The following is a 25,246-nucleotide window of genomic DNA, read 5'->3' on the forward strand; positions in this document are numbered from 1 at the left end:
AACATAGGCCAATCCTAATACAAGTGAGCTTACAGGTACTGTACATCTTACTAAAGGGCTTATTCTCAGGAATCTGTATATACCACTGCAGTCTTCATTAATTAAACTAACAGGTGTAAGACCTGATTTTTAAAAAGAGGTGTTTTTTTTAAAAAAAATGACTCATAAATAGATTGTAAGAAGAGAGATAAGTAGAGAGGAGCTGTTACAGTATTGTATTACAGCTAGCATTCTCAATTCGACCATGATAAAATTTCACATGCAAGGAAAAGTATCTGTAGATTTACCGTATTTTTCAGAGTATAAGACGCACCTTAGTTTTGGGGGAGGAAAATAAGGAAAGGAATCTGATTACCAGATATTCATCTGGCTAGCATCCTTAATCTGTCATCTTCAGCACATTATTTTATCTCCTGGTTAGGCTTTTTTTAAAAAAAAAACATTATTCAGAGAGAATAACAATGAAAGAGCTTGCAAGCCAGTAGAGCTGTGGAAATCATTAGCACCTGGTTAGGGCTGGAAAGAAACATTTGGAGCAAGTTAGAGCAATGAAAAATACCTTGCAAGACTTAGGTCTTGGAAAACATTCTTTGCAAAGAGTAACAATGAAAGAACCTGCAAGGTAAGAGCTGGGAAGATCATTAGCCCCTAGTTAGGGCTGGGGGGAAAAAGCTTCCAAAAATAATCCCCTACATTCAGAGTATAAGACGCACCTGAATTTTCAGCCTCTTTAGGGAGGAAAAAGGTGTGTCTTATACTCCGAAAAATACGGTAGTTGTCTACAATCATACGCAGGGAATTGTGTAATACAACCCTTATATGCAACGCATTATCTAAATGAAATAACGTGTATCTGATTACTTTGAAAGTACAGTGATACCTCGTCTTACGAACCCCTCGTCATACGAACTTTTCGAGATACAAACCCGGGGTTTAAGATTCTTTGCCTCTTCTTCCAAACTATTTTCACCTTACGAACCCGCCGACACCGCTGGGATGCCTGCCTCCGGACTTCCGTTGCCAGGTGAAGGCTCCCCTCGTTGGGAAACCCCACTTCTGGACATTCCGTTGCCAGCGAAGCACCCATTTTTGCACTGCTGGGATTCCCCTGAGGATCCCCTCCATAGGAAACCCCACCTCTGGACTTCCGCGTTTTTGCGATGCTGCAGGGGAATCCCAGCAGGGGAATCCCAGCATCGTAAAAACGGGCGCTTCGGCTGGCAAAAGGGGTGAATTTTGGGTTTGCAGGCATTAATCACTTTTCCATTGATTCCTATGGGAAACATTGTTTCGTCTTACAAACTTTTCACCTTATGAACCTCGTCCTGGAACTAATTAAGTTCGTAAGACAAGGTAGCACTGTATTTTAAAAAGTAGTAGGTCGTATCATTCTTTCTAACTTGGTACATTATTAAAAATTCAAATGTTCACTAGAAGTCATAGAGCAGGAATCAAGTCTTTGCTCTAATATGATATTCAGTGCTAATTAAATCTAATAAAAGGGTATTCTTGCACCAAGTCCAAGACTAGCTTTCTCCACTGTGATACATTCCAGATGTGGTCTTCCTACGTCTATAATCCTGCAGCCAACACCATCTATTTCTCTTACTCTAATTTGCGCACCATTTAGACCTCAACTGTTGCTGCTGGCAATGTGCTCAGAAAGAAAACCATGAACCATCCAAATTTTTACCCTCCTTAACACCAGAAAATACCCACATGGAGGTGGCTTCCATTTTGTGGAATACCTTACTGCTTAAAACATACAAATCTAATAAATAAATAAATAATAAAATAATCTTTGGTCAATTGCAGCAATCTTGTGTGGCCAACAGCTGCTTCCTGCTTTTAGTTCTCTTGGCAATGGAGAGGGGGAGAAAGACCAGGAAACTGCATTTATTACATAGGTTTGCTGCCAGTTTCAAAGAAGGTGCAGCTGAACAGTCTGCAGAGGAGTGCTGCATTCATTTCACAGCTTCACTGCCAACATTCCTGGGCAACCAGCTTGAAAAGCCATTCTGTAAAACAGAGGCGAACTGAACTGAGGGCTGCCATGCTAAATTAAGGGTGTTAAGCACTGCACTCCAAACCTGCATTGCTGTGTATCCTGTTCTATCAGCGGCAGGTACTTGCTTCCAAAATAACAGTCAGGAGCACTAAGGGGGCAATATTTAGCATTACAGTTTTCACATGCTAACTACTAAAAGCACATCATATATAACAGTGATGGCGAACCATTTTTTCCTCGGGTACTGAAAACACGAGTGCCCACACTCATAATTCAATGCCTGTGGAGGGCAAAAACAGCCCCCCCCCCAAGGCCCACTGGAGGCCGGAAACGGACTATTTTCCAATTTCTGGTGGGGCCAGTAGGCCCGTTTTTCACCTTCCCCAGGCTCCAGGTTTCTTTGGAGCCTGGGGGAGGGCAAAATGCCCTCCCTCCTCCAGAAGTTGAAAATTATTATTATTATTATTATTATTATTATTATTATTATTATTTATTGGATTTGTATGCCGCCCCTCTCCGCAGACTCAAAAATGCCCTCCCAGAACCTCCGTGCAAGCTAAAAATCAGGTAGCCAGCATGGACATGCGTGTTGGAGCTGAGCTAGGGCAACAGCTTGCATGCTGGCAGATATGGCTCCACGTGCCATCTCTGGTACCCGTGCCATAAGTTTGCCATCACTAATCTAGGGGGAAAACAGTAAAAATGCAACTCTTCCGCAAACAAAACAAAATAGTGCACAACAGAATTTCCAGTGCTGCATTTTAAAACCCAGCACTGCCAATGATGGTTACAGTACAATCATTTTCCTATATTTTATGAGGAAGAAAAGCCTTTCCTAATGCCTAGCCATTGGCATTACAGTGATCCCTCGATTAGCGCGGGGGTTACGTTCCAAGACCTCCCGCGCTAATCGATTTTCCGTGTTATAGTGGTGCGGAAGTAAAAACACCATCTGCGCATGCGCACCTTTTTTTCCATGGCCGCACATGCGCAGATGGTGGAGTTTGCGTGTGGGCAGCGGGGAAGACACAGGGAAGGTTCCTTTGGCCGCCCAACAGCTGATCTGCTCCGCAGCGCGGAAGCAGTGAGGAGCCGAAGATGGAGTTTCCCCGTTGCCCAGGCAAAGGGGAAACCCCATCTTCGGCTCCTCGCTGTTGCCGCGCTGCGGAGCAGATCAGCTGTTGGGCGGCCAAAGGAACCTTCCCTGGGTCTTCCTGCTGCCCAGGCAAAGGGGAAACCCCAAGAGAGCCAAAAGAGCACCGGGCCGGTTGGTTCCCAACCAAAAGAGTTTACCCCGATTGTCCTCGGTGGGGGAAAACAGCGCGTCGCCAGGCTCCCCATCTTCAAGAGAGGCGCGACGGCTAGCCAGGATCCACGCAGGGGAGAAAAGGCGCGCGCTCCCAGCCGCTGCGCCCCGCTTGGAGAGCAGCGGCGAGCAGAGCACAGAAGACGACGAGGCTTTCGAGGCGGGCGGCGGCGCGTCCTTCGAGCACGCCGGCGGCGACCCCAAGCTGAAGGCGGCCACCACACACACACACACGCCGCCGCCGCCATCCACCCCACCGGGTTCCCCGCTTGCTACCTCTTCGCCTTCTCCCGCCTCTGAGGCCGACCAGCCCAAGCCGCAACAGACACACACACACATACACGCACTCCCTCTCTCGCGCTCACACAGACGCACTCAGACAGAAAAGAAAAAAAAATCCCCAAAAGAGAGGGACAAGAGGCAGGCACAAAGCGGGGGCACAAGGGGAGCTGCCCGGCAGAGGTTGCTTTTTTTCTTCTCGTGGGCAAGTGGAGGGGGGGAGAGAGAAGGAAAGAGAGAGAAGGAAAGAAAGAGATGAGAGAGGGAGGAAGAGAGTGTGAGAGAGGAAGAGAGAGAGAGAAATGAGAGAAAAAAGGGGAGAAAAAAAGAGAAACGAGAAAATGATTGAAGCAGAGAATGACAGGAAAGAAAGAGAAAGAGAAGTGACTCTTGGTGATGACGTATGACGTCATCGGGTGGGAAAAACCGTGGTATAGCAAAAAAACCGTGGAGTATTTTTTAATTAATATTTCTTGAAAAACCGTGTTGTAGCGTTTCGCACTAATCGAGACCGTGCTAATCGAGGGATCACTGTATAATGCAAAGCTATTAATTTAGCCTCAGCAATGCCAATATAACCTTCTCATCTTTCCTTGTCTATGGCAGGCATGGGAGAAGGGCTATATTTTTTTATTAATATTTTTATTAATATTGCTTCTTCATTGCTTATTTGACCCTTATGACAATCATTAAGTGTCGTACCACATGATTCTTGACAAATGTATATTTTATTTTATGCACGCTGAGAGCATATGCACCACGACAAATTCCTTGTGTGTCCAATCACACTTGGCCAATAAAATTCTATTCTATTCTATTCTATTCTATATAAAGTCTGTTTGGAGAAGGGCAGCCTTGAAATCCAAATAAATCCAATAAATAAATAAAATGGGCACAAAGTTCAATCAAAATTCAACTGCCAAGCAAAATACAATAAAATAAATATTGGGGGGGCAGAGGACCTGAAGTGGTTTTGCCTTCTCATGATTAGCTTTAGAATAAAACACAAAGTAAGCTATGTGGTAAAAATAAGCTCACTGAAACGTAACACCAATTGCGAAGACAGCATGTTACTTTGAAGTTAACACGTTCCCATCACTGATTGCGTACATTAATGCAATCTAAGACTGCACTTATAAAACCAAGGATAGCTGCTGTGTCATCTTCAAGTCAGTTGCTATGTAATATGCCAGACATTCCCTTAATTATCCTTTTTTTCCATCTCTGGTCATCAATACACTTACATAAACAAAGGTTAGCTCTCTGGAAATACTGGATTTTTTGGCTCCCAAGTTTATTTCCAATGCTGCAGCTGGTCTGTGCTTGGGTTACACAAGTAGATGTCTCTCTCAGCTAAAAGCGAGCACTCCATGGCAGACAAACAAAAATCTGAATCTTGCACATTAAAGGGTCATAAATCAAAGGGCGACTTACTCGGGTTGCAACTTAAGCTGCTGGACTATTTGCAGCCATGGAAACTTTTCTTTCTTTTTAACCAGCAGTTCAAACTGATGCCGAGTTAGTCCAGACTGATGACCCTTATTGTATGAAGTTGGAGACATTCCCCACTTCAGGGGTTTATCAACTCTTTCAAGTTTCTGTTGGATTCAGACAGATTCCTTAGCCCAGGGTTTTCCGACCTTGGCAACTTTAAGACTTGTGGACTTCAAATCCCAGAATTCCTCAGCCATTCATAAGTCTTAAAGTTGCCATGGTTGGAGACCCCTGCTATACCCCACATTGCTCCCTTCTTTAAATGAATTTAAAGAACTGTAGAATCAGGCTGCCTCATAACAAAATTGACAAAAATGAAGGGGGGCTGAATACTTTCTGAGTGCACTGCATAACTAAACAACTTGATTAAATACATTCTATAGCAAATCGTATGAAGCAATACTGCAGGGATTTCTGAAATTTGTTGCCACACCACAGAAGAATTTATCTATGCCAGAGTCCAAAAGTCCTCCATGTGGAATTTCTCATCAGTTATAGAATTTCTCATCAGTCATCATGCCAATAGATGTCTTGTGGTAAAGGAATCTTTGGGTTAAATGATTAGCTTATAACTATGTGTCCCAATAGATGCTCCTCCTTGCAATTTTCTTCACCCTAAATCCATGACGAACTTATGGCACACAGTCATATCTGAGGGCAGGCAAGGTATTGCCCTATGTCAGCTCGAGCGTTCATGTATGCGCTGGCCAGCTGATTTCCGGCCTTCTGGAGGACAGAGGGCAGTCCGTCTTCACCCTCCCCAAGCTTCAGGAAAGCCTCCGGAGCCTGTGGATGTTGAAAAACTGACCCAACAGGCCTATCAGAAATCCAGAAATGAACTTCTGATAGGCCTTTGGACCGTTTTTCGCCTTCCCAGGCTTCAGGGGGAAAACAGCCCAAAAGGCCTACTGGAAGTCCAAAGCCTTCAGTGAGGTCTCTGTGTATGCGCATGGTGGGGAGGCAGAGCAGGGGTGTGTGCGGGCATGCATGGGGGGGGGGGGGAGAGGGCATTGCATTATGGCTGTGGGTATGCGTGGGTGCTATTGTGCACACTCACAGCCTTTTGGCACCTGAGCAAAAAAAAAAAGAGGTTTGCCATCACTGCCCTAAATCAACTAATCATCATCACCTTGAGGCTCGAATACTGTAATGCTCTCTACATGGGGCTACCTTTGAAAAGTGTACGGAAACTTCAGATCGTGCAGAATGCAGCTGCGAGAGCAATCATGGGCTTCCCTAGGTATGCCCATGTTACTCCAACACTCTGCAGTCTGCATTGGCTGCCGATCAGTTTCCGGTCACAATTCAAAGTGTTGGTTATGACCTATAAAGCCCTTCATGGCATCGGACCAGGATATCTACGAGACCGCCTTCTGCCGCACGAATCCCAGCGACTGGTTAGGTCACACAGAGTTGGCCTTCTCCAGGTCCTGTCGACTAAACAATGTCGTCTGGCGAGACCCAGGGGAAGAGCCTTCTCTGTGGTGGCTCTGACCCTCTGGAACCAACTCCCCCCAGAGATCAGGATTGCCCCCACCCTCCTTGCCTTTCATAAACTTCTTAAAACCCACCTCTGCCGTCAGGCATGGGGGAATTGAAACATCTCCCCCTTGCCCATGTAGTTTTTGTGTATGATTCGATTATGTGTTGTTTTTTATATATTGGGGTTTCTTTTTTAGACTTTTTAATCTAAAACTGTAATCTAGATTTTTAAATATTAGATTTGTTACTATGTACTGTTCTTCACCATTGTTGTGAGCCGCCCTGAGTCTGCGGAGTGGGGCGGCATATAAATCCAATAAATCTAATCTAATCTAATCTAAATGATTAGAAGCTAGGAGAAACTGGAATCCAATAGGAATCATCACACAATGAACTGGCAACTCACTTCCTTTTCTCCCATGAAAAAGACTACTCATTATGCAGACACAGCTTAATTCTCCCCCCCCCCGACCCAAGTGGAAACACAATTTAGGACCTAGAAAATTATACGTGCACTCCAGAAGTTATCTCCTCCCACATCTTTACCATCTAATCCACTGGACCTTAAAAAGCTTTGAGGACAAAAGGATGCAGATTCCCCATTTGTCCCCAGTACCACCACCACCTCGTCCCCTGGAAGGATGCTCTATCTTAAGCAGAAGCACAATCAAAGCCGGACACACCCTTTCCCTGAGACCCTTTTCCAACTAATCCTAAGCAGGTGAGGGTGAGATGATGTTATCTTGACCGCCTGCTCTTTGATAGGCTGAAGCATTTCCTCTTAAGACGGCATGTGCTTCAACACTGGACCAAAACAATAAAAGAAGCCATGCTGCCTTCCAGCACATAAGCAAAGCTTAGGATCAGAAACTATGATGAGTTTAGCCAGAATCAGAATAGCGCTAGAAGGGATCTTGGAGGTCTTCTAGTCCAGCCCCCTGCTCAGGCAGAAAACCCTACACCAGTGATGGCGAACCTATAGCACACATGCCACAGATGGCATGCAGAACCCTATTGGAAGGCAAATGAGGCACTGCCCTATGTAGCTCCAGCTTGTATACGCGCACTAGCCAGCTCATTTTTTTTTGGTGTTGGGGAAAGCCGTTTCGCCCTCCGAAGGCTTCAGGGAAGCTTCCTGAAGCCCTGGAGTGCAAAACACAACACAATGGGCAAACCGGAAGTCTGTTTTTCTGAACTTCCGGTTTGCCTGTGTGTCTGTTTTTTCACTGTCCCAGGCTTCAGTGAGGCCTGTGCGCATTCACGGGGACAGGGGGGATTGTGCCCATGCGCAGGGATAGCACAGGTGGTGTATATGCATGGTGGGGAGGGAATGGATGTGGGCACATGCGCCCATGCTAACACACACACACACACACACACAGACACTTTTGGTACGTGAACCAAAAAAGGTTCGCTATCACTGCCCTACACCATTTCAGACAGGTAGCTGTCTACTCTTTTCTTAAAAACCTCCAAGTGATGAAGCAGCTCCAACTTCCAAAGACAAAATGTTCCACTGGTTAATTGTTCTGACAGGTCCAAGGGAAGGAACAGAAGGAACTTAGGGAAGAAAATGGGTAGACAAAGGGATGTCTCTTAACACCAGAGGTCTTCAAACTTGGCAATTTTAAGACTTGTGGACTTCAACGCATAGCTGGCTGGAGAATTCTGGGAGTTGAAGTCCACAAGTTTGGGAACCCCTGCTTAACACCCACTCACCTTTCCACAGCCCGGGGGTCCCCAAAGAATGAGCGAAGGGATTTCGTGAGCCTCCAGCAAGGACCGCAACAGTGTCTCTTTCCCCAACGCCTGGTTCTGGCCCACATAATCTCCCAGGTGGCTCGGCCGCAGCTTATCGGCCAAAGGCTTCCCTTCCAGTTTTTGGGTCAGGGTCTCTCCCCGCAACAGCGCTTCCGGGGCTAGCTCGGGATTCTCCCCCCGCCGCTCTTCCCCCTTTCCCGGATTTGGAGAGGTAACAGCGCCACGGGGTGATCCTCCCGCTTGGGCTCCTCCGGAGTTTCTACCTCGGTGGAAAAGGGAAAACACTGGGGGAGTACCGAGGTCATTCCCCGGCTCCTCTTCCTTGTTTCTCCGCTCCGGAGATTGGGAGAGCCGCATTTTCTTCAAGCAGGGACGCTGGGCCAGAGAGGGCAGCCCCGCTCCTGCTGTGGGTTTGGAGGCGCTGTTGCTCCTGCCTTCCAGCTCTTCGCCCGGCAGCTGCAAACAGGTATCCAGATGGGAGTTGATGCGCGCAGAGGGAAGTTCCACCAGGCAAACCGGGCAGCTCACCAGCGGCTCTTCCTGCGCAATACCGCCTTCCATTTCCCCGGCGGGAGAAGGACAGGAGAGAGCGGGATCCCCTAAATCGACACTAGTCGGTGGCTTCTTCCTCTTGGGGAAAATGTCGCCTTTGATCAACCCCTTCTATACCCTTCCCGACAAACAAAAACAAAACCCAGAGGAGTCGCCCGGAAAAAGTTTGCCTCGGGGCGCCCCAGTAATCACTACATGCTCAAGAAGGAAGAACAGCAAAGTCACCGCCTCCTTTTTTTCGGCGGGCTGCTTACAGATCCACACAGGCTTTCGGGAATTGTAGTTTTTCCGCCCGCCTGCGCCAAAAAAAATGTATTTAACTCTCTTTTTGTTTGAACTTTAGAGCGGCGCGGGAGCGCGGAGAGAGAGAGAGACAGACAGAGAGAGATAGAGAGAGAGAGAGAGAGATTAATATATAGATATATAAAGATATAGATATATAAAGATCTATCCTAGTCTCCCTTAATTTTCAAATTCAGCAAAAAAATGTGATATACAGGTATATAATATAATATATCGATAGAGGGTAGAGAGATAGCGATAGAGAGATTGATAGATATAGATATTTATAGATAGATAGATGGATGGATGGATGGATGGATGGATAGGTAGATAGATAGATATTCATAGAGATAGAGATACTGTATATAAATATATAATATATCAATAGGGAGTAGAGAGATTGATATATATAGATGTTAATATTTAGAGATAGATAGATAGATACATAGATATTCATAGAGATAGATAGAGATAGATAAATATATAATATATCGATAGAGAGATTGATAGATATAGATATGAATATGTAGATATAGATGATAGATAGATAGATTGATACATAGATAGATAGATACATAGATAGATACATAGATAGATAGATACATAGATAGATAGATACATAGATAGATAGATACATAGATAGATAGATACAGTAGATAGATAGATAGATAGATAGATAGATAGATACATAGATACATAGATAGATACATAGATAGATAGATAGATAGATAGATAGATAGATAGATACATAGATAGATACATACATAGATACATAGATAGATAGATAGATAGATAGATAGATAGATAGATAGATACATAGATAGATAGATAGATAGATAGATAGATAGATAGATACAGTAGATAGATAGATAGATAGATAGATAGATAGATAGATAGATAGATAGATAGATAGATAGATAGATAGATAGATACAGTAGATCAGTGTTTCCCAACCTTTTTTGAGCCGCGGCACATTATTCATGTTTTCAAAATTCTGGGGAACAGTGAAGGGGGGGCGGGGGGGCTAAAGAAAAGTTTGGACAAAAAAATATCTCTTCCTCCATTTCACTCTATTTCTCCCTCCCTCTTTCTCTCTCTTCCTTCCTTCCCTTCTTTCTCTCCATCCCTCTTTCTTTATTTCTTCCTCTCTTTTTTGCTCTCTTTCTCTCTCCCTCCTTCCCTCCCTCTATGTTTTTCCCTCTCCCTCCTTCCCCCCTTTCTTTCTCTCTCTCTCTTGCTTTCTTTCCCTCTCTTTCTCTTGCTTTCTTTCTCTCATTCTCTCTCCCCTCCTTTTTCTCTCTCTCTCTTTCTCTCTCGTTCACCACGTCAGCAACAGAGAGAAAAAGAAAGAGCAAGAGAGAGCCGGAGAGAGAGTGGAGTGTGCAGCAGCCATCAGCCTCCTCGCCCTCCCAGACGTCCCCAGCGCCCGGCCTCGCGCCGCCTCCCGTTAGCCCGGCCTCGCGCCGCCTCCCGTTAGCCCGGCCGAAAGCCACACAGTCCCGGACTCCCGGATCGCTCACTTCTCCGGCCAGCGCGGCGCTTTCCTGGGCAGATGGCTTTGCTGACCGGAGAAGCGAGCAATCCGGTAGTCCGGGACTGTGTGGCTTTGCGCCATGAAGAGAAAACGGCAGCAGGGAAAAGTCGGCCGTTTTCTCTTCATGGCGCAAAGCCACACAGTCCCGGACTCCCGGATTGCTCGCCCCAAGGCAGGAGGCGGCGGCGGAGGAGAGTGGGCGGATCGGGCGGGCAATGGGGCAGGGCGGAGAAGCCAGGGGCACGTTTGGCCGGAGGCACCGTGGGGAGGCAGGGGCAGGGAGGTGCGGCAGTAGGTGCCTCCGGCCAAACGCGCCCCTGGCTTCTCCGCCCTGCCCTATTGCCCACCCGATCCGCCCACTCTCCTCTGCCACCTCTCGCCGCGGCACACCTGACGGTGTCTCACGGCACACTAGTGTGCCGCGGCACACCGGTTGGGAAACGCTGCAGTAGATAGATAGATAGATAGATAGATAGATAGATAGATAGATAGATAGATAGATAGATGATAGATAGATGTATATTTCAAGGATAGAAATGCGGTCCCCTGTGTGCACTTTTAAATGAAAGAGCATTTTCCATTGAAAAAAATTGCTGGTAGGGAGAAACGTTACACACATACAAACACACACAGAAAGATAGAGATAGACAGGCGAAGGTGGTGGGAAAGGTTGCCAAGGTGACCTGCTATAAGAGTTCAAACTTGGGGATTTTAAGGCATGTGAATTTCACCTCCCAGAATCTCCAAGAGACCATGTTTCAATTTGCCAAGCGTGAGAAACGGACTAGCAATTTTGATTTCATGTATTTTGGGAGTCGTGACAGGACAGCAAATTATTTGCCGAGTTGTTATATATGTACACTTTTTTTTTTTAAAAAAAGTTTATTTTGCAGTGGTAATGTAAAAAAATGTGATTGGCTGCAATTTTAAGATGATAGTCAAATCTTAAACTGAAGTTAGCATAATTATAAAACTGCAAATGCAATTTCCCTCTGCTTCCAAGTCATGAGAAATGATATCTGTATTGTTCTTCAATGATACATCACATTGCATGGCCAGTTATGGTGCCAAATGTCAGAAAGAATATAATTAAATTCAATAGCCAGTGAAGATGATTATAAAAATGGAAAATTCAAGAGTCGAGAGATTTTTACTAGAGAAAAAAAAGGGGGGGTGCATCATCAAATATAAAGGGTGGGGAGATCCTTGATGCTCTATAACCGTATTCTTGTAGATGTTTCATTACTCAAACTAGGCAACATCATCAGTGCTAGTAAGCAATGGGGTTTGCTCTCAGTTTTCATTTGGCACTGTTTACTTTTTTGATTGTTAGTTGATGTTAATCTTGGTATTAATTTATGTTCATCTGGGTCAAGGGTAGGCAAAGTTGGCTCTTCTATGACATGTGGACTTCAATTCCCAGAATTCCTGAGCTAGCATAATTGGCTCAGGAATCCTGGGAGTTGAAGTCCACAAGTCATAGAAGAGCCAACTTTGCCTACCCCTGATCTGGGTGTTTTATTGCTGGTGGGGAGTTTTAATATCTTTATTTCCTTTTTTGGATTGTTGATTGTCTCTTTTGCACAGTATGTAGATGTTGTTTATGTCTATGTGTCTATTGATGCCAGTTTGTCAGAGTTCTAAGCTTCTAGGAATTCTTTAGCATTTTTGGACTTGGTTTGGTCTAATATAGTCACAGTTTCCCAGTTGAAACTATGGTTAAGTCTGACAATATGTACTTTGCCTTTGTAATCTTCCAGGTCATATGAATATTTCTAAAGAAGTTCCCCATGGCACATTATCAAGGATAGTTGGGATAGTTTCAAGGATTTAGCAGTTATGAAAACATTTGATAATCACACTACCTAATCCAACTTAGGATAAAATAATGGAAAGAATCAGAGAAGATAAATAAAAGCTTTGTTATTTATTTTTAGGATGCTTCAAGAATCTTGATAAATTGTGCAATCAAAACAATGCATTCAAAAAAATATAGAAATCATACACAGTTTTTATTTTAAAAGAGGAGGTAATAAATCCAGAACACATTTATACTACATCCATATAGGAAGTGCATTTATAAAGAGAAATATTTCCAATAAATATCTAAATATCTAAAAGATGAAACAGTAACAAATTTCACTGGGGAGAGTATTCTGTGGGTCCATTGGACTACTCTCCCAATGATTTCTATAATCAACCAGTACTGTAAAGATTGATCTTCAGACAGTGTAATTCTAAAATTGCTTTGAACCTGTATTTTATGAGTAAAACCCTGAACCTGGCTTGTTAGGTAATTGATAGCCGGTTCTATTCATTCAATGGAGATGTATTATATAATTGGCTAAGTGTCCCATTTGGTACCCTGGATATTATATCATGCAATTGTTTTTCTGAAGGTTGGGTGAAAAAACCTCCAGTGTTCAATATTTCTATTTCTATATGTTTTCCTTTTTACAGACAATATACAAGAGAAATTGAGATATTTCTACACTAATTTGTGAAACTACAATGAATAAACATATAATTGAATACCATCCAGAGTTCTATCAATTTAACCAGCTACACAACATGAACACACAATATTACAACAGTGGAGAGAATGGAGTGATGTTTTTTCATAATTTGGAATCAGTGAAAAGTATTACAACAGAAAAGGAGGTATGTGTATGTCTCTGAGTGTATTGTTGCTAGTTATCTGCTGTATTCATTGTAGCGCAAATTGTAGCTGTGGCACTTATATATTCTTTATCTTCACAGCCATTTTGGGAAACATGGCGAAAGAGTAGGTTTGTTCAGAATTGGCAGAAATTTTTCTAAGTTTCTTTAAGGGTCAAACTTAAAAGTTGTTCTGATCAGGTTTATTTTTATCCTAATACCGTATCTCACTGAATAGTTTTCAGTGGCATAGTATCTTAAACAGGGGGATGGAAAGATATTTATATTTTTGCCTCTCTCATTTGCAGTACAGAGTTGCTTCAAAGAAAGTGCCCCATAAAGATGCCTCTCACCATTGATTAGGAATGACTATTTAACAATAATATTGTATGAAAAATCTACAAAGAAGAAATGTAGGGCAAACATTTCTTCTTTGTGAACAGGTACATCCCCAAATCCTCTTTTTTCTTGTTTAATTTGACATAAAGGCTTTCTTTTCTTTTGTTTCTGGCTTTTGTTTCTATTCTCTCCCTTCTTCCTCTATCCACCTGTCAGGTAGCTATCTCAATTTTTCCTCTCTATGGCTTTTACCTACAGCCTTCAACTGCTTATATTTCATGCATTAACTACCGGTAGTTGGAATGAAGAAGTCCTTTCCAAGGTTTCAATCTCTTTTTTTCCACTTTGGCCTCCAAGATGGCCAGTGTTTTATTTGCACCACAATGAAGAGTTTCCTGATTGGTAGATTTTCCTACTTCCCCTTCAGCTCCCACCCAGATCAGGAAAACAAGCACCAGTTCTTTTCCTTTCTGTGGGAATGTCTTTGGAGGACCCATAGGTTGAGGGGACACCCGCTTGGGCTAGAAGGGATAATTAAGCAGAATTGAGCACAAAGAAATTAGCAGCATCTTGCTATTGCTCTGACAATGGAAGGGGGAAAAAGGTGGAAATTAATCAAGGAGAGAAGCAACTTAGAACTAAGGAGAAATTTCCTGACAGAATCATTAATCAGAATAATTAAATACCCTGCCTCCAGAAGTTGTGAAGGCTCCAACACTGGAAGTTTTTAAGAAGATGTTGGATAACCATTTCTCTGAAGTGGTGTAGGGCTTCCTGCCTGTTCTGTCTGGGTTCCCCCAGACCTCAACACCAACTGGAAAAAACAGCCAGACACTCTGGTAAAAGCCAAAAGTATTTTATAACTGGAAAAAATAAGCACAGAGGAAAACCTGTTCTTCCCAACAGACAGGATATAATACGGTACAGCAGGGTCCTGATGTCCAGACAATACAGCAAGCTTCTTGCTGGCACCCCCCCCCCAAGGTTTCAATAGTCAAAGGCACAAACCAGGATTCCAAGACGCCAAAGTTCACAGTCAGGTCCCACGACTCTCAAAGATAAAACTCCACAAGCCAGGAAGGGTGGGTCTGCCTTTTAGCCTTTCCCAAGAGCACCACACCCAAACCCAGCTGTTGCCACTTTAATGCTGAAAGTATTTAGCCAATTGATTCCCTCTCTGAGTAGCTCTTCGTTGTCGCAGATCAATTATGGCTTGTGCACTTTCCTCTAAGGAATCCAGGCTGCTTGCTGGGGAGAGCTCCCCCTGGTGGGACTCTGGCTGTCCTCCCTCTTCTTCAGCCTGGGATTCCTCCTCCTCGTCTGTCTGCACCTCCTGTTCCTCAGCCTCTCCCTCTGAGCTGGAAACCGACAGAAGGTCAGCCGTTCCCGGAGGGGCCTCAGACGGAACCACAACACCGCCTAAGCAGGGGGTTGGACTAGAAGACCTCCAAAGTCCCTTCCAACTCTGTTATTCTATTCTATTCTTTACTCTCTACTCTCTACTTTCTATTCTCTCTCTTCTCTCTTCTCTCTTCTCTCTATTCTCTATTCTCTATACTCTATATTCTATACTCTATTCTCTATTTTCTTCCTATTCCTATTCTATTCTAATTGCTAACCAGCTCTGTTGCAATACTTATCTCCTTCTTACATAATCCTTTTGGCTTTGAGCTAATGTCTTTGGGAGGTGATGGAGGAGGATTGAATGTTTGGTTTAATATTTCTCACAGGGTCTAAGTTAGAGCTTTGAGAAGCTGTTTATTGATCCCTCAGGATCTGAAGAGGCTCTTGTGAAACCTCTGCACCTAGGGCACTTTATGAAGAGCCCGGACCATTTTTATCACCTTCCACTTATAACCTTTGGAGTCTTTCCTGACTCTTTTCCCATATGTGGCTTTTTTGCAGAACAAAGGAAGAAAATCCAGGGAAGCCTCATTAGGGCATTCGATAGTTAGAGGAGGTGTTGTGTATCATGAAGACCGTTTTATGGCATTAGGATTATATGTGGTTGTAAACTGCCAGGAGTCTGGTATAGAAATCCTGTAAGCGAGTAAATAATCCCGGATTCTATGCGACTACATAATGAAATAAAATATATAATCCCATTAAATTATAAGATTGAAAATATTGCCCTACAGGCAATTATTCATGGAGAATATCCAGTTACACCCAGTTAGGGAAGTGATTTCATTTTGAGAAGCAATGCAATGTATACCCATCTGCTTTTATATGCTCTTATTCCTGTTCATAGGGTGAATAGGTTGAGGAGGATGAAAGATTTAACAGGAACCTTGGAAATTTAACTTGGCAGTCAGATTTTTTTTAATGCTTATGGTTTTAATAGTTTTATAGCATGCTGTTTTTACTAATGCTACTTTAATAGTTGATGGGGAGCCACCCAGACTTCAACATAAGATGGATGGCTATGTAAATGTTTTACATAAATAAATAAATTCCATAATTGTAGTGCTTCACTGTTTTTAAACACAAAGACAGCTATTACAAAGTACTCTAAAAAGATCTTGGTACACCAAGTAAAATTATGGAGTTCCTCACTAAGCTAGAAAACAACAAATTATATTTTGAATGATAGACTGGCATGACTTCTTTTCTGAGCCTAAAATAGATGGTCACTGTGACCTTGTATAAAGAGGGCACAGTTTTAGGCAGATATTTCATTGAAGAGGGTCAACCAGAGGATCCTCAGAAATAGTTAAGGCTGTTTTATCACAGTAGAAAAAAGTGAAGTAATTCATGTTATTATCTACAAGGCTTCTTGTTTCAAGAGTACCATGCCTAGGACCTAAAATTATGACTGTATGTTTGGTTGTTAATCTAAACAGCTTAGAGCAGGGGTGTCAAACTCAATTTCATTGAGGGCTGCATCAGGGCTGTATTTGACCTCGGAAAGTCGGGGCATGGCCATAGTGGGTGTGGCCAGCTCGGACATCATTCATGTCGGGGGCACCTGTGATTAAATGCTAAGGCAGGACTTCCCTGAGACCCTCACTCACTCTCATAATCCTTCCTTCCTTCCTTCCTTCCTTCCTTCCTTTTCTTATTTTTCCTTCCCTTTTCATTCTCCTTTCTTCTTTCTTTCCTTTTCTTTATTTTTCCTTCTTTGTTCTCTTGCCATCTTTCCTTCTTTTTCTTTGTCTTTCCTCTTTCCCTTTATCCTTTCCTGTCCCTTCTGGCACATTCAAATGCAAAAGAGGGAACATTTCTCCTTTGTTTTGTTTTTAGTTTCTCTGTCAGTGAAAACAGACCTCTGAGGGGAGTGTTTTCAATGGCAGAGGGATGCAGGAAGCCGTTGTGACTGAAAATGGGGTGCAGGGGGCCATATGCACTCCCCCCAGCTCTGTTTCTGTTGGCAGAGGCACTGTGGGCCAATCCTTTGCTGTTTCCAGGCTGACACTGCAGGCCAGATCTAAACACCCAGTCGTCTGGATCTGGCCCACAGCCTTGAGTTTGACACCCCTGACTTAGAACCAATGCCCTGTTAGAAGGCTGGAAGGAATGGAGGCATCCCATTATATTTTATTCTATCCTGCTTGGTAAGAGTTGTTTTTGTTTGTCAATAAAATACTGATTGTATGAAGTTTAAATAAATAAATCACAGGGTGGATATTTCTTGAAATTTCACAGGCAGTAGCTTATAGTATAACCACTTGTAAGGGACTGAGAAAATTGTTATCTTTCTGTGATATAATATCGGTTGTGTATAGAAAAATCCTTAATTCAACATTTAATATAAATTATCTTTGATATCAAGGTTACTAGATCAAAACACAATTGTAGTAGGCTGAATGAGAACATTGCCAAATTTAATTGTGACTTTAGCCAATAATGTAAGAGAAGAAACATTACCAGATATTTATTAATCTTAATGCTTATTCCGTGGTATGGGTTGATTATAAGCTTGATGTCTGTCCTTGAACTGCTTCTTTTTGTATCTCTTTGCATCTGTTTTTCTTTTCCTTCTTCGTGGGTTTCAGCAGCTGCTTTGTGCTTATCGCTGAGTGTAGAGAAATATGGAAATACCCTTGAAGAAGATATGTGATAGCCATTGAGAAAACATGATCTTAATCCTGAAATACAGGCAAGGGTGAGGAAGAAACTCAAGATAGCTCCAGCTTATCTATCTTTAGTTTAAGAGAGAGGGGTGGGAATGCTATCAGGCTTTCAAGATTCCATTATCGTAACCTACATCAATAAAACAGAATTCTAGTATTTCTGGTGTATCTCTTTCCTGACATGTTCTACCTGGAAAGACTGAAACAAGACCATCACCTAGCTGGTTTGATTAGTCAATGGATAATAGGCACCTAATCCCCAAAACCTTACCCTTAGACCAGGGGTAGGGAACGTTGGCTCTTCTATGACTTGTGGACTTCAACTCCCAGAATTCCTGAGCCAATCATGCTAGCTCAGGAATTCTGGGAGTTGAAGTCCACAAGTCACAGAAGAGCCAACGTTCCCTACCCCTGCCTTAGACTGTCCACTGTTGACCTCACCCGATTCCTAAGAGGTCAGTAAGGGGCGTGCATAAGTGCACTATCACGCCTACTGTCCCCTGTCCTAATGTTTCTATCTTACTAGTATCATGCATATAAACATTGTTATGTCTTTGTATACTATCAATACATACTTGACAATAAATAAATAAACAAACAAACAAACAAACAAACAAATAAACAAATAAACAAATAAACAAATAAACAAATAAACAAATAAACAAATAAACAAATAAACAAATAAACAAATAAACAAATAAACAAATAAACAAATAAACAAATAAACAAATAAACAAATAAACAAATAAACAAATAAACAAATAAACAAATAAACAAATAAACAAATAAACAAATAAACAAATAAACAAATAAACAAATAAACAAATAAACAAATAAACAAATAAACAAATAAACAAATAAACAAATTCCCCCCCCTACCGGTTCAGTGGGCATGGCTTGGTGGGCGTGGCAGGGGAAGAGTACTAGTTGCTGCAATTAGAGGAATGATTTGATACCGGACCTCTCTCACCATGGAGAGCAGGGGTGAAATTCAATTCCCCCCTCCCTACCGGTTCAGTGGGCGTGGCTTGGTGGGCGTGGCAGGGGAAGAGTACTGCAAAACCCCCATTCTTTCCCCACTCCTGGCGGAAAATGTTGTGTATGGGAGGACGTTGGTCAATTTGCATGCTGTTCACGGATTGGTTAAAGCATGACTGGCAATTTCAAATTGCTGTCAAGCCACGCCTCCCCGGCAAAAGGTTTAAAAAGACAGAAACTTTTCCCATCGTTGTTGTTCTTGTTCTGCACATTCTGTTAGTATAGTTTTGGGCCGTTCCAGTTAGAGATAAATAAAAGACTCTCAGCTACAACGTCTCTGCTGATTAATTCGGATTTAACAGAAGGGTATTGCAAAATATCCATTCCCACCCCACTCAGGGGCCAGCCAGAGGTGGTATTTGCCAGTTTGCCAAACTACTCAAAATTTCCAGTACCGGTTCTGGCTGAATTTCACCTCTGATTGAGAAGCTTCGTTTTAACAACTTTGCCTTTGGAGCAAAAGAGCTCTACTTATATATATAGGACTTCCTTTCCCCCTCCTTGGTATTAAGTCTACCACCAGAGATCACATTACTTGAAATTTAACCAAAGGCAGTTTCAAGAAAATCAAGATGTTTTAGTAATACTATAGCTAATATCCACCTATTGTTACAATATGCTTTGTATTATTTATTTATTTATTTATTTATTTATTTATCTATCTATTTATCTATCTATCTATCTATTTATTTATTTATTTATCTATTTATCTATTTATCTATTTATCTATCTATCTATCTATTTATCTATTTATTTATCTATCTATCTATCTATCTATCTATCTATCTATCTATCGATCTATCTATCTATTTATCTATTTATTTATTTGTTGGTTTATTTGTTTGTTTGTTTGATTTGCATGCCGCCCCTCTCTCATCCCAGATGGTGGTGGGTATTCTTTTTACATAAAATTATTGGGCAGGTAGTCCTCAATTTATGAGGGACTGGAATTTCCATTGCTAAGCTATGCAGTCATAAAGCTGACCACATCACATGATAATGGCATTTGCAATCCCTGCAATCCCAGTTGCCATCATTAACCAAATCCCACATTCACAATCCCAGAGAGGGTTGTTAGGTGAAGCAATTTCCTGACAGATTTCTACAACCAAGTCAGTGGGGAAGCCAGCAGGAAGTTGAAAGTCCCAGTTCCCTATAAGTGGGTTGGCAGGCAGGCTGATGCTGGGTGGGAGAGGGAGGTGTTGGTGAGGCTAAGGACATTTGCATGGGAGATGTGTGAGGGTGTAGTGGAAGTGTGGCAAAGGTTGGAGAGGTGCAGCAACCTGTGACTTTCTCAGCTGGCTTCTACATTGACATTCTGTGGAAGGTGTCAGGGAAGGTAATAAGTAGCGATCACGTGATTGTGGACTGTTGCAATTGATCCCGAGTGAAAACCAGTGGCCAGGGTTTCAGAAAAAAATTGTCATATAATCTGCAACTCCTGCACTGCAAAGAAGTATGGGCTATCAACCAGGGGCTGATGTTACAATGGGAAGTTGGTCCCTGTCAGATAGTGATGGAGATTTATCAGGAGATGAATGGATTGACGCAAGATATAGAAGGATAGCCAAAAGAAGAGAAGAAATCCAAGGTAAAAAGTATTAATCCACACTAGTAGCTCTGTGGATTATATGAGGTCACTTCCAGGTTACAGTAGGAAGGGAAGGTGTGGTCTGACAACGTTGATCAAAGAATGGTGGAGATTTTGTAGCGTTCTTGAACAAAAGAGTAAAAAACCCAAGCTGCGCCTTTCCAAGTGAGCTGAAAAACTGCCTTGCTGTGTTTGTTATGAGGTCTGGTGAGCTAATTGATCCTAAACTGTGATTTATAGCCTTGTAATCTCAGAGCCTACCGAGAATGGAATGTTGGAAAGCTTCCCAGAAAGTTTGAGTTTTTAAGTGGATAGAAACTATTTATTCTCGCGGCTTACATTTACCTTGCTAAAGATTCATATTGTGTGAAAACAAATAAAATACAATATTATTTCAAGAAGTGGGTTTTGGAAGTTTTGGAAAATACCTAAGCCGTGCATAGAGCAACCACTTGTTTACTGGATAATTTTGGGAGATTTCCTGGATTTAGATATTTTGGCTTTTCCTGACCAATGTGTTATCTATACTGAGGGGCAGCACCGTTCCAACATTTCAGGGGGTAGGGAAATCTTTCTCAGCCTTTTGGAAGGTACTGAAGTCCACACCTAGGACCATCTTCATGATAAACTATCCCTAGCTAAGACTGGCTGACGGTAGAGAACCAGAGGCCAAGCAGGGAGGGGTACTTTCTGGGAATTCCAGAATGGTTGCCTAGATAGCCAAGCCAAAAAACATCCCTAAATACTGCATGGATGCTGATTTCATGTGCCAAAGTCCATTTGATCCAAAGTCTTTTTATCACTAAACAAGAGGTCTCCAGTTATTTGTGGTTACGTATGCAGTTATAATTTCGAGCTATTGAATTTCTCTTGGGGGGGAGGAATTCTGTAGTTAAACAATCATTACAATGTAAGCTATAGATGAGGGTTCCTTAGTCAATGGTATTCTCTACCAAGATGTACCATGTTTTAATATATATATATATATATATATATATGTGTGTGTGTGTGTGTGTGTGTGTGTGTGTGTGTGTGTGTAGATTGTTCTGAGTTCGGGTTTTGCCCTGTGTAATATTTTGCATGTTTATGCGACGTTTCGGTGAAATCACATCCACCATCATCAGGCTGAAGTTTCCAAGCTTTGTGCTGTTGTAAAATTTTACAACAGCAAGAAGCTTGGAAACTTCAGCCTGATGATGGTGGATGTGATTTCACCGAAACGTCGCATAAACATGCAAAATATTACACAGGGCAAAACCCGAACTCAGAACAATCTACATACATATACCCGTGAAAATTTACAAATATATATATATATATATATATATATATATATATATATATATATATATATTCTCTGAGTTATAACAGTTGTAACAGTTGCTATTCATTAATAAGCTTAATTTAAAACAATTTTATTGTAGCTGTCTGATTTTCAAAAACTTAGAACTGATACAGCACTCTATGAATTTGTAATATTGGTATTGTATGTTTCATATTATAAGCCATTCTGGAAGATTATGATCATGAAAGCAGCTAAGACATGCATGATTTAAAATGAGTGAAACACTTCACAGAACAGTGCGTGCAACATTGTAGAGATAGAGGCCACGTGGAAGTTGTGTGCAGCAAACTGCCTACCTCAAATGGGCTTCTCATACTGTGCCTACATGATCTCACCCAGTTCACATAGACAGGATGTAGGCCACTATCCCTGGCTGGTATGTGATCTCATATAGGTTGTATCAACTGGATGTTCTTAAGGATTGGTGGGGAGAATTGACCAATAAAAATGCTGTTACTTCTTCTTTTTGCTGCTTGGAAAACTGTAAAAAAAGCAATAAACACTGTGAAGGCAGTCAGACATCTTAGCATCCTGAAATGATTGTCCCTAACTCTATCACAACATTGCATGGAAGTCTGTACTTTCAATACAGGTAGTTCTCAACTTAAGACCAGTTGCTTAGCAACTGTTCAAAGTTATGAAGGATGTGAAAAAGAAGATTTATGACCTGGATTCAAAATTCCAATGTGGGACCCCCTCTGAGGTCTAATGACCAAACTTCAGGCGCTCAACAATATAGCCATGTTTATGGCTGTTTATGGTGTCCCGCAGTGACGTGATTGAGTTTTGCAACAGTTTTGATGAAAACCAGCTCTTATTTCTGTTTTTTGGCAAAATTGCACCCATAGCAAACCATTGTTTCGCTTAACGACCATGGCATTTGCTTTACAGCTGCTACATTTACTTTACAAGTACAGCATTTGCTTAACGACCACCTCAAAAATGGTAAAATTGGGTCAGTTATGTGACAGACCTCTTTTACAACCATCAGGACAGGCTCCATTTTGGTTGTATGTTGATAACAACAATAATAATAAATGTTTATTTAACAGCATGTTAGCAATAGCACTTTTTAACAGAGCCAGCATATTGCCCCCACAATCCGGGTCCTCATTTTACCCACCTCGGAAGGTGTTGTGGTCAGCTCTGGCCCAGCTCCTGCCCCAAGAACTGTGGATGTGGGGGAGACATCCACATGCTGCAGGCCTGTTTTGCCCCCGGTGGAATCTGATGATGAAGGCTCCTCTGACCAAGAAGACATGAGTGACAGGGAGGAGGAGAGTGTGGCAGAGAGCTCAGAAGGAGATCAATTATCTAGCTCCTCCTTGGATTCAGAACAAGAGTTAATGATACAGCCACGCATGCGGAGAGCGATGCATAGGCAGCAACAACTGAGAGATTATTATCAAAGAAAATGAGGCCACCTGTGGTTGGGTGGGGCTGTGGTTATTAGTGAGGCTGCTATAAATAGCAGCCTGTGGGTTTGGCCATTGTGGAGGATTATCTGATCGTTGTGTTTCGTGCCTGCTTTGCTGACTTTGACTTTTTGTGTGCTGATTTTTCCCCGCTTTGAAACTAAACCAGGGCAAAGTGTGTTTCACTTTGTGAAAGAAGAAGGACTGTGAATTGCCTCACAGCTGCAAGCTAAGTATCACAGAACTGATAAGGGACTTGTACAAATTACCAGTTTGGTTGGAGACGAGTGCTCTTTGCTATACCAAAAGAGCGCTTGGTTTAAGCGAATTTTCATTATAAAGAACATTGTTTTGAATTTTCAAACGTGTGTGTGTCTGAAATTTGTACCTGTGCATTTTTGGGAGGATTCTACCAGAGAGCCCGACAGAACAGAAGGATGGAAGGCTGAGTCAACCTTGAGCCGGTGATGAGATTTGAACCGCTGACCTACAGATCTACAGTCAGCTTTAGTGGCCTGCAGTACTGCACTCTACCTACTGCGCTACCCAGGCTCACCTGTTGAGGTCTACCTGTATTGTTTCTCAGACATATAACTTGGTTCCAGCCTAACACTAATTTGGAGACATTTACATTTGATTGCATGCCAGCACTGTATGGTTAATTGGCTTCCTGGTTCATGAAATTAACTTAAAACAACATAAAAGGTAGCATGGATGCATTTTTATTCAGCTAATGACAATTTGCTAGAAAGAGGATTCATACACAGGCCTCCGCATCTGTGCTTGTCTGTCAAAAGAAAGTTATGCCCCTTGCATTTCTTGAGGCTTGGCATCCGTTTCCTGTTACATATCATCCTTGCTATGTGTTAGCCACTTGTTTGCTGAGTAAAAATAAGATGCGGGAATTTGTTAATTAGTCCCATCAGAACTGGATGTTTCTCTCTAATTACGTGATCACTTTATTGTGTTTTGTTTGCTGCTCACACCAGAAAACTCTTTCTTATTTCACTTTAGCTAAAGTTTAACTTAGTCCCGTAACATTTTGTTCAAATTTTGTGTTCTACAAGTACAGCTTTTCTAACTGTAACATTAATTGATTTACGTGAGGCGCATAGGAATTAAATTCGGTTATTTCAACTTTTAGAATTGTTTTTTTCTGAGACTGGCATCCTAAAAATATCAGTTCACCTGGATAAATGTATGTGATGAGAAACCAGGTGAGCTTTTCCATGTAGCTTTTACCACTGAAATCGTAGCTGTTGAAATTAAGTCATAAGGAAAGTCAGTGATTTGTAGCTTTTTCAGATTTATGAAGCATTAGATAACTTTTGGTCATTGTTTCAGAGATATTTCCTATCTAAACAAAGAAATAGAATGATCATAGAAGGGAAAATATCAATGGGAGCAGAACTTTTTCCTTCCTTCCTTCCTTCCTTCCTTCCTTCCTTCCTTCCTTCCTTCCTTCCTTCCTTCCTTCCTTCCTCCCTCCCTCCCTCCCTCCCTCCCTCCCTCCCTCCCTCTTTCTTTCAGTGTCAAACTTAAGAGATATAAGTATAAACATGATTATGAGTACAGGAAATAGACCCAAATAAATGAGGACAGTAAGACAGGGACAGCAGGCACATTGGTGCACTTATGCACGCCCCTTACAGACTTCTTAGGAAGGGGGAAAGGTCAACAGTAGCCAGTCTAAAGTTAAAGTTATGGGGGTTTGGGGCAGTGATGGGCTTCCAAAAGTATTACTACCATACTGTGGGTGTGGCTTATGCATTTTGTTTCAACATATTTCAGTGCAAATTGGGTGCTCTGGGGTGGAGCTCCAAATTTTGTTGCCGGAACTGTGTTCCTGACCGTTCCTATAGGAGCCCATCACTGGTTTGGGGATAAAACCACAGAGTCAGGTAGTACATTCCAGGCATTGATCAACTCTGTTGCTGAAGTTGTATTTTCTGCAATCAAGTTTGGAGCGGTTTACCTTAAGTTTGTATCTATTGTGTGCTTATTTGTTGTTGCTGAAATAATCATTGACAGGTAGAACATTGTAACAGGTGTGTTCTATGCTTAGGTCAGACAGAAAATGGAGTATTTC

General features: G+C 42.2%; 2 protein-coding genes across 3 annotated transcripts in view; one reads left to right on the top strand and one right to left on the bottom strand.

The window, feature by feature from the left end:
• Positions 1-9,144, bottom strand: part of WRNIP1 (WRN helicase interacting protein 1) — a 35,056-nt gene extending 25,912 nt beyond the window's left edge. The window contains exon 1 of one of the 2 annotated variants that reach the window (XM_070747161.1): positions 8,289-9,144. In XM_070747161.1, coding sequence (XP_070603262.1) covers positions 8,289-8,891 — 603 coding nt within the window. In that variant the 5' untranslated portion in view covers positions 8,892-9,144. The remainder of the gene's footprint in view (positions 1-8,288) is intronic. The other variant, XM_070747160.1, reaches the window with a different exon arrangement.
• A 3,012-nt stretch (positions 9,145-12,156) lies between these two features.
• Positions 12,157-25,246, top strand: part of MYLK4 (myosin light chain kinase family member 4) — a 114,687-nt gene continuing 101,597 nt past the window's right edge. The window contains exons 1-2 of the mRNA XM_070747159.1: positions 12,157-12,225; positions 13,159-13,359. Of these exons, the coding sequence (XP_070603260.1) occupies positions 13,210-13,359 (150 nt within the window). The 5' untranslated portion in view covers positions 12,157-12,225; positions 13,159-13,209. The remainder of the gene's footprint in view (positions 12,226-13,158; positions 13,360-25,246) is intronic.

Source organism: Erythrolamprus reginae, chromosome 3 (genome assembly GCF_031021105.1).
Source record: "Erythrolamprus reginae isolate rEryReg1 chromosome 3, rEryReg1.hap1, whole genome shotgun sequence".
NCBI classification, from domain to species: Eukaryota; Metazoa; Chordata; class Lepidosauria; order Squamata; family Dipsadidae; genus Erythrolamprus; species Erythrolamprus reginae.